At 41.9% G+C, this 10191-nt stretch overlaps 1 protein-coding gene across 3 annotated transcripts in view; it reads right to left on the minus strand.

The window, feature by feature from the left end:
- The window catches only part of DOCK8 (dedicator of cytokinesis 8), a 225082-nt gene extending 219711 nt beyond the window's left edge, over positions 1 to 5371 (minus strand). For 2 of the 3 annotated variants that reach the window (XM_043890774.1, XM_043890771.1), the window contains exon 1: positions 4723 to 5371. Coding sequence is in view for 1 of the 3 variants with exons in the window: in XM_043890771.1 (XP_043746706.1) it covers positions 4723 to 4775 (53 nt within the window). In the remaining 2 variants the exon portion in view is untranslated. Of the gene's footprint in view, positions 1 to 3707; positions 3816 to 4722 lie in introns of those variants that run through there. The other variant, XM_043890772.1, reaches the window with a different exon arrangement.
- Positions 5372 to 10191: the final 4820 nt, after the last annotated feature.

Raw genomic sequence — 10191 nt, forward strand, 5'->3', positions numbered from 1 at the left:
TGTCTGTGGGTCTGTTTCATACATAAATTCATTTGTATCTTTTTTTTAGGATTGTTAGAATTATCTTTTATTAGGATTGTTCTTGAAAGGAATACGTCTTTTTGGATGCTTGGTTTTATCTTCCATAAAATCACTGTCTAATGATGCTTATCATACATCACATATTGTTCCTTTTCTATAATGATGAAATAAAATTATACAAAGTCCAGACAATAATAGGCACATAGAAAGTAGTCAATAAATATTACTAGTTTTATTATTATTTTAAAAATTATTTTAAAATAAAATTGAGATGACAGCATGGCAGATGGGGTTGAGAGCAGAGGATTCTGCAGCAAGGCTGTCTGCATCTGAATCCCAGCTCTGCTCTTAGCTGTTTGTGACTTTGAACAGTTTTCATTACTCCTTTGTACCCAGTTTCTCCATTTGTAAAATGGAGACAGTAATTGTTCTTACCTCACAGGGGTGAATGAGTTATGACATGTAGAGACTGCAATACAGTAACCATTATATAAGCATAAGCCATTATTATTTATCCTTTTCAACTGAATGTCCAAAGGATCATTAATGTTTTTTCTGCATTCTGCACTTCTTTTCTCTTTACCCAAGGTCCTTTACTTTAATATTTGATCTAGTTCTGTATCTATTCTGTGTTTGAAAGAATCTAAGATTTTGTTTAATGAATTTTCAGAAGAGTAATAATAATTTTTATAATACATAAAGCCCTAAATGCTATTAAGAAAAAAAGGGTAGTTGATGAGACTTGGCACGCATACAAGGACTGTATCACGACACTGAATGCAGAAGTGCCTGAAATCCCCAATGCAAACATTATTATGAACTGCCTAATTCAAATCTAGTCTTTCCTTTGTGCACAGGAAGTCAGCGACAATTAAATTGAAATGAAGGCAAATATCTAACACTTATAAGAAACTGAATCTAAGCTCAGAAAAATTCAGTGGTGGATCTTTACTCTTGTATCTCCCTAAACTGTGGGTTCTAGAGAAATGTTTGACTGTTGTAAGTCACACAATCACATCATACGATTATACTTGGTGCTCAAAAGGAAACAAAAAATGGCCTATGATGATTTCTAACACATGGAAATCTAGGCTTCATAAGAATATGGGAGAGGGCTTCCCTGGTGGCTCAGTGGTAAAGAATCCTCTCACCAATGCAGGAGACAGGAGTTCGATCCCTGTTCCAGGAAGATTCCATATGCCATGGAGCAATTAAGCCCATGCGCCACAATTATTGAGCCCATGGTCTAGAGCCTGAGAGCCACAACTACTGAGCCTATGTGCCCCAGCTATTGAAGCCAAGGCTCCCTAGAGCCCCGTGCTCCAACACAGCAAGAGAAGGGATCACAATGAGAAGCCGGAGCACCACACTGAGGAATAGCCCCTACTCGCTGCCACAACTAGAGAAAAGTCTGTGCAGTAACGAAGACCCAGCACAGCCAAAAATAAATATTAATTTTGAAAAAAAAAATATGAAAGAAAGAGTCCGGGCAATCACGGAGGAATAGGCATTAGCGGGCATTCCCAGGTTCCTCCTTTGCTTTGGCCCTGTCCCTAGACTGAGCAATGCTGCTTGCAGGAAGTTACGGAATTTGGGAACAGTGGGGATCATTCCTTTCCTACTGTGAGGTAGTGTGTTCACTCTTTTTTGAGGCTGGTGTGGGCAGAATGAGCTCTTTACACGTAAAAATTTTAATATATCAGATTTGAATATTTCCTTGATAGGAAACACATTGATTTTACCCCCACAAACATTTTTTAATGGCAGTTTGTATCATTCGGGGTAGAGAAGTGAAAAAATATGAACCCATGCTGAATGTACTGATGGCCATATTTCAACACTGCCTTACTTTCGTAAGTTGATCTATTTTAAAAAATAGTACATAGGCATGCAAGAGAAAATGTTTTCTTTTTCAACTTCAAAATTGCAGAACATCACATTGTTGGTTTATTTACATATTAAACACTGATCAGAACAATTTGCAATGCTGCTACTGAAATGACGTCTTTTTAAAAATCAATTCCTTGTTTGCTTTTAAAGGAAATTCTTAAGAATTTCAAAATGGCACATGACCAGTTAAGAATACTTTGGAGCACTTTGTAATGCTAGCTCTGCTTCTGCTGTCTGCATGGCCTTGAACAAATTACATGGCCTTGTGCAACTACATCTCCAAGCTTCATCTTCCTATTTTATACGAGACTTCAGGTGAGTCTCATAGGGTTTTTGTAAGAATCTAATGATATAATATAATATATGATATAATAATGATACAATCCATTAAGCACATAACACAGTGTATGGGACATAGTAAATGAACAATAAGTGGTACATTTTAATATTATGGTAATAATACTAGGTATGTCTATATTAATCCACAGCATCGAACATTAATTTCTGCCCAGCTCCTTAGCATAACTCTCTACCCAATATACAAAATGCTTCCAAAGGGAAAGCTGAACCCCTGCAAACAGGAATATCCAATCCTTATTCTTGCCTGAGTATTAGAGAGCCTTTGATATTTTATTTAATTTGAGTGGGGCTCTTCTTGCACAGATCCATCACACATGCTGTTTCACAAGGCATGTCTGGCATTCTCAGCACAGAGATGGGAGCCATTTGAGAGAAAACATCCACCCCAAGGCAACTCCACCCTGCCATTGGCATCATCACACCTAACCCAAAGGGATCTCTGCACAGGAAGTTCTCCAGCTTCAGCTTTCCTTCCTAACTTTCTTTCTTTTTTTTTTTTTTTGTTCTTTTTTTTTTTTCCAATTATTTTTATTAGTTGGAGGCTAATTACTTTACAATATTGTAGTGGTTTCTGCCATACATTGACATGAATCAGCCATGGATTTACATGTGTTCCCCATCCTGAACCCCCCTCCCACCTCCCTCCCCATCCCATCCCTCTAACTTTCTTTCTTAAGATCTTAAAGATGGTGGCAATGGAGATGATGATGACAATGATAAAACTGACAGTAATGTGGATGAGGACAGCCAACATTTATTTAACATTGATTCTGAGCCAGGCACTACAAGCACTTTGTATATATTTATTTCACTTAATCCTCTCAACAGTCACACAAGGTAGGTACTAGGAGTGTCCCCATTTCACAGACACAAACTCAAAGTGGAGAGAAGTTAAATATTAATAGCATGTCCAGTCTGAAACAGAGCCAACTGGCAAGCAGATCTGATTCCAGCCAGAGCCTTTACTCTTAACCCTCAGACTACACCAACCCCTCTGCTGCTTTAGAGACTGCCTGTAGTGATCAGCGCGGGTCCTATAGCTCTCCAGTAACTCCACCCCTCTGACAGCAACCTTTCTGTCAGAGTGACACCACCTGACCTAAAATTCACAGAGCCAGAACAGGAGCAGCTATAGCAAGTGGTACATCCATCAGGAACTTCAGTTTGATCCCCCTCAGCCCCTAAACGAATTGCCCCTCCTGCATGGCAACAGGCATGAAAACCTAATGGAGAAAACCTGGCCACAAGGAAATCCCTGATATACTTCGTGACCTGTGACTACCTTTAATACAACATTAATACACAGTACACAATACTAATTAAACTAGCTTAAAGATGAAGAAATAGTAAGGTAAAAGAAATGGTTTGCTCACAGCTACACAACAGGTGGAAATAAAAGCCCAATAAAGCTCAACAAGCCCTCTGCAAGTCCTTACCGCCTTACTATTCCCAGCTTCTAATTCCTGGTCGTTCAAACCTCTTCAAAGTCTAGCAGCGCAAAAATGGACTGTGGAACCAGCCTCTCACAGGCTCGGCTCAAAGACTGACTAATCCTAGACCCGTGAGGGCCGTAAAATAATAAGTTGACCCTTCAGGATGAATTTCGTATTATCTTTTAACCAGACAGTCTAGATTTCTCAGGGCACGACAAAAATGTCTTTAAACACTTGTCAGCAGTTTTCAGTGGAGGGGGAAAAACTGCAGTTAAAGCACCTCTGGTGAGAACTTTGAGCACTAAATATGCTTACATTTAGTTTGTGCAATTTTTATTATGAATTGGATGGTAGGTTAGATCTATGTCCTTACGTCTTTACTGGAGCGCCAGAAATGTAAAAATGTCAGCCACAGGCCATTCCTTTCTTGTTTATTTAAATGGAGAATTTTTAAAAAATCACTTTTTCCACTTCATGGCTCCTTTGGACCAGAGAATAAAAATAGCGATGTCGGTAGGAGCCAAACTTTTTTTTCTGGAAAAATAAAACGAGAGGGGAAAGAGCCCTCCTCAGAATAACCCAAGTCTTGAAGCAGCTGCCTGAGCAAAACTCGCCTCATTTTACCCACTTCTCTGGCCCCTTCTCAGGGCAGCCTCAAAGGGAGGCGGCGGGCCAGCACTGCTAACCCCGCGCCCTTCCCACTACCCCGCCCGGCCACCTGTCAACCCGGAGGGCGCGGGCGAGGCGGGGTTGGGGAGGTGGCTCCGGGAGGCGACGCTGGTGACCGAGGACTACCGGGAGGACTGAGCTCAGCTTGCGGGCCACTGCGCTCAGCGGCCCCACTGCAGCCGCCTGGGGACTCCGGGCCCCACCGGGTCTCGGGGGCGCCGCCGGCTGACTCCCAGGGAGCCCGCGGTCGTCGTCCTCAACCCCACCCCCACACCTCGGAGCAGCCGGGGCGCCACGCTCCATCGCCCGCCGCCCTGCGGCAGCGAGTCCGCTGCGGGGCGCGTCTCACCTGTTGATCTTGAGCGCGAAGGCGCGGCGCTCTGCGCTCGGCAGCGTGGCCATGGCGCGCCGGCGGGTCGTAGGCCTCTAGGGTCGCGGGATGCGCACAGCGGGGCCCCGGCGCTCCGCAGAGCCGCTGCAGCGCATGCCGCGCTGGACGCGAGCCTCATCTGTCAGCCGCGGCTGGAAACTTCCGTATTTCCACCTTCAGCGCTGAAATCACCCTGGGGGAGGGCCCAACCTCAGAGCTGCGGCGGCCAGCCGGGCCACACGGCACCCGGCCTGGGACGCAGGGAGCGGCGCGCGAGGAGGGTGTGGGCCCACCGCGGAGCTGCCCTCCGGATGCTCGCACCACCGGCGCGCTCTTCCCCGGGGCCCAGACCTCAGGCAGAAAGAAGCGCAGGCGGATGACCCGGCGACCACTGAGCGAGGCCGGAAACTCCATCTGCCCGAAGCTGTGAGGCTGCCAGGGCCTGTGGGCAAGAGCTGGGAACCCGCGCCTTCCGCCCCGCAAAATTGGCGAGGTCGGGAAACCAACCCTGGAATTCTTTGCTCTAGGCCTTATTAAGTATCCACACCGTGCCCGGGGGAAAGCAACTTAAAAGAAAAAAAAAAGTTGGTAGAAACTTCGAGATACATACCAACTTTTGCAAACGATATATCCGTCATCCTTATTGGGGTGACTTAAATAAATGTAATAATCCATGCAAGGAATAAACATTTTTTTAAAAAACTGGAGGTAAGTGCTTTTCTCTGGGAGAACGGTACACAGCGCTTTCCTGTGGTTCAAGAGTATGCTGCAGCCCTGTTTATTTCTGCTGCATGCTGAGAAGTGTACTAATCAACCCCAAACTCAAGAAAGAAGTCAGAAAGTCCCAGTGCTTACTGGAGTGGAAAAGTCCATGCTTACCGACTTGCCCTAAGTTTTACTCTACTAGAGCACCCCCTATGGAATGCCTCTGTTTGCCAGCTGACGCTTAAAAAAATCCGAAAGCGAGATATGTTCGGTTCAGAACTGCTCTACTGTCCAGTGTGGTAGCCACTAGCCATATGTGGCTATGGACCATTTACAATCGCGGTTATTCTGAATTGGGATGTGCTGAGTGTGTAAAATACATACCGAATTCTGAAGAGAGTGCAGAAAAAATAATGCAGACCATCCTGTCACTGATTTTTACATTGATCACATGGTGAAATGATACTTAGCATGTATTAGGTAAATATTATCAAATTTCATTTTTTTTTCCTTCTTGAGAATGTGGCTCTCATTAAAGAAAATTTAAAATTGCACATGTAGCTCACATTATATCCCTATTTGATAGTGCTGGTCCAATAGTCCCTAGTTTGCCACCTAATATTAAAATGCCTGGGAACTGAATTCTGTATCTTGCCTACCACCTTTCTTTCTCTGGTTTCAGCTTCTCAGGTAGTATAATAATTCTTCAGAGCTATTATATCACTCTCCTATCCCCTTCAAACATCAATGCCTATAAGAACTGTATAAGACAAAGATAATAAGTCTAACATTACATAGACTATGAAATGAGATAGCCTTGCCCTTTCCAAAGGGAAAGAAGGGTTTTGAAATGTGGAGTTTCTGACTTTCAAAATTCTCCCAGGTATGTTTACCGCACTGGAATTTATAAGCAAAGATTTACATAGAAAAATACTAAGAGAACAATTCAAGTACCTCTTCAAACTGGGAAGAAATAAATGATTTGTATAAAATTGTTTTACACTGGAATCGTCAGTCCACTGTGTACTAAGTCAGCCTTTCAGATGGATTTCTCTGTTTCTGTGTGTTGGTGACATATAGAGCAAAATATATTGATGTGCACACAAAGATAAAGTATAGTAGAAGTATCTCAGATTTTCAGAATTTGCAATCAAGGAAACCTTTTGTGTGTGGAGAGGGAGAGATCTTAAAATCGCCCATCTCATGTCAGCTCACGCTACATTCAACTTATTGACCTTGGCCTTTGGTACATAATTGTGAAAGTAAGGTCAGCAAGATTATCCTCCAGCTTATCAACTCCCTGGTTAGAAATGTTGGCTAGAAATGACTCCAAATTTAATAGCCTTCTAGTAATTCACCATGAATGTGTCATCCACTAAATTAGGCAAATGCCTATTTTTACATTTTATCTCCTTTTGGGTATAGTCACAAATTGATGGCAAAATTGAAAAATAGGGTAGTACCTTGCTTCCATTTCTCACTCTTCGCGATTTCCCTCTAGGGCTTCTCTCCTACTTGCTACTCTGTTGAAAACCAACCTACTCTGGAAGGCCTCCTTCTTTCCACACTGTATGGCCTCTCTTGACCTTCCTCTTTCTCTGCATCTTTGTGTCGTTTGGTTTTGTTTCTCATCTTTATAAAATCCCTCCCTTCTATGACAGACTTCTCAAAGTCTGACTCCTCAAATTCTCCTGTAGTTTTCCCCATATCTTCTTCTTCCCTCTCCAGAAAGCCAATGTCTTTCTTTACATTGCATCTTACTTATTTCTTACAACAAATAATTAAATAACACTTATCTTGTACCAGAGCCTGTTTCAAACTTTATACAAATATTAATTAACTGATAAAAACCCTTAATTAATAACATTATCTCACTTTGTGAAAGGAGAAACCGAGGCTAAGAGAGGTTAAGTGACTGGCCCAAGACCACAGACTATTACAGGGCATTTCCAGCCCTAAAGGGTTGCCTGTCTCCCAGATTTTTCCACTCAAATATCTCCAAACTCCACAGATACAAGATGGAAACTCTCCATCTCCTCTGCTCAATTGTACAAGTTTGCTATCCCTCCATAATCACTCATTTCTGTTGGGGGCACTATTTTCCACTTGCTATTTAAAAGACTTGGCATCATTTAATGGAGGGTAAAGCATGGATTCTGGGTTTTGGCTTCAGGTTTTCACTAACAATGTGATCAAGTCACACCCTGAGCAAGTCATACCCTGTTTGGATCACAGAGTTCTTGGTCATAGAATGACCCCATCTCCTCACTTCTTTACAATGTGTTAGCTCTAACTTACTCTTCTTTACCGCTCAGATCTAATCGGCTAACAAAGCCTGTCATTTATTCTATATAAACTTCACTGCTTTATAAATATCATTGTTCTCACTGCTTCCATTCTGACTCAGCCTTATAACATCTGGATAACAAAAAGAAGATTTTAAATGGCCCCCTGCCTCTATCTTCTCCTTATTCCAATCCAACTGACTGTACTGCTGTATTAATTTTATTAAAATACTGTTTCATCATATTTCTTCCTTTCTCAGTTAACTTTGGTGGCTTCCCATAGCCTCTATGACCAAGTGTGACCTTCTTCAACTGACTTATAGTGGTTTCTCCACTTCATGTAACTAATGCTATCCCTTGCCTCTGCTGTTTATTCCCTAAATTGTGTTTAACTCTTTTGCGAGCCTACGGATTGTAGCCTGCCAGGCTCCTCGTCCATGGGACTTCCTAGACAAGAATACTGAAGTAAGTTGCCATTTCCTTCTCCAGGGGATCTTCCCAACCCAGAAATCAAACCCAAGTCTCCCACTTGGCAGGAAGATTCTTTACCATTGAGCCACTAGGAAGCCCCAACTCTATCCCTTACCTCTCTGTTGAAGCAAGGAAGATCTTCAAAAGAAATCAGTGTTCTTACTGCCTGGGACCCCCTTTACTTATGTCATTATTCTTGCCATCCTCACCAGACATCACATGCAGTCTCTTTGCATTCTTTAAAGTTTGAGTTAAGTTGTCAATGTCCGCCTATACCTAAAGAAGTATCTCATTCAGTCTGATAGCACCCTTTGTTTAGTTGAATATGTCATTACCAGTAAATTACCAGGTCATTCCACAGCCTGTGTGTGTGTGTGTGAAGTCGCTCAGTCGTGTCCAACTCTTTGCCACACCATGGACTGTAGCCTACCAGGCTCCTCCTCCATGGGATTCTCCAGGCAAGAATACTGGAGTGGGTTGCCATTTCCTTCTCCAGGGTATCTTCCCGACTCAGGGATCGAACCTGGGTCTCCTGCACTGCAGGCAGGCGCTTTAACCTGTGAGCCACCAGGGAATGCAAAGTTCGCAGGTCTATACAGAAAAGGGTGACATTTGTACATTTCATTCTGTATCACCCAAGTCATTCAAGACCTCCATTAGCTTTCACTCAAAAGACCTCCATTAGCTTTCACTCAAATATCACCTTCGGTGACCATCTACTTAACATTGCAATGCCTTTTCCCTAGCTCTTTTTCCAACTTCCATTTTCCTCCATAGCACTTGTTACTATCTGACATACTGCATTTTTTATTTATTTGCAACTTTATTATCTCTTATGCTTCTAGAATATAATTTCCATGAGGGCAGGGATTTTTATTTTATTCCTTTCTCTATCTCTATTATCTGCAGTAATGCCTGGTACAATGTAAATGTTCAAAAAATTCTTGTGGAATAAATGAATGAAGAATTCATCCAGTATTGAACATAGAGTGGGCATTTAACAAATATTTGTTAAATTGAACTTGAATGGGAGTGGCTAAGTTCATGTGTCTTTCAGGAGAAAGTTAGAGCCTTTTTTATGCTCTTGAATTTTTTGGTTGTACCTTTTTATTAATGTCTTCCAGCTCTGTTTTGTATTTATTTCTTGAGTTGAGAAATCAAACTAGCACATGGATTATTGCTAGCAAGTCAATCTCTTTACTGTCATCTTGTAATTGAAGACAGATACAGAAAGACTTGTGTGCTAGCATTTAAATCTAGCCACAGTGCAAATATTAGAATTTGGAACTTCTAATTTCCTCCACTTCACTCCTTGTGTTATCGAAAGAAATCTGCAAATATGAAAAGAATAAAACTAGGAAACTCTTCCTTACTATGTACATATTGGTCCCTCTCATCACAGCTTCACTTTTCATGGTTTCAGTTGTCCTCAGTCAACCTCATATAATATGAACATATAAAAGGAGAAGTTCAAGAAATAAGCATAAGTTTTAAAATGCACACTGTTCTGAGTATCATGATGAAATCTCCCGCTGCCCTGCTCCTTCCCACCTCAGACATGAATCATCCCTTTGTTCAGTGTATTTGCCGGGAGGGAGTCACTTAGCAGCTCTCTTGGTTATCGTATGCAGTATCAGAGTGCCTGTGTTCAAGCTTCGCTTTTTACTTACTAACAGTCACACAACGCAAGAATAGCTATCTGAAATTTGGATATGCCAAAGCGAAGCCACAAAGTGCTTCTTTTAAGTCAAAAGGTGAAAACTCTTAAATTAATAAGAAAAGAAAAAAAATCACGCGTTGAGGTTGCTAAGATCTGTGGTAAGAATGAATATTCTATCCATAAAATTGTGAAAAAGGAAAAAGAAATTCATCCTAGTTTTGCTGTCACACTTCAAACTACTAAAGTTATGACCATAGTACACGATATGTGCTTATTAATATGAAAAGTCCATTAAATTTGTGCAAAAAGTAGGAGACTGCATTCACA

Source organism: Cervus elaphus, chromosome 29, assembly GCF_910594005.1.
Source record: "Cervus elaphus chromosome 29, mCerEla1.1, whole genome shotgun sequence".
NCBI classification, from domain to species: Eukaryota; Metazoa; Chordata; class Mammalia; order Artiodactyla; family Cervidae; genus Cervus; species Cervus elaphus.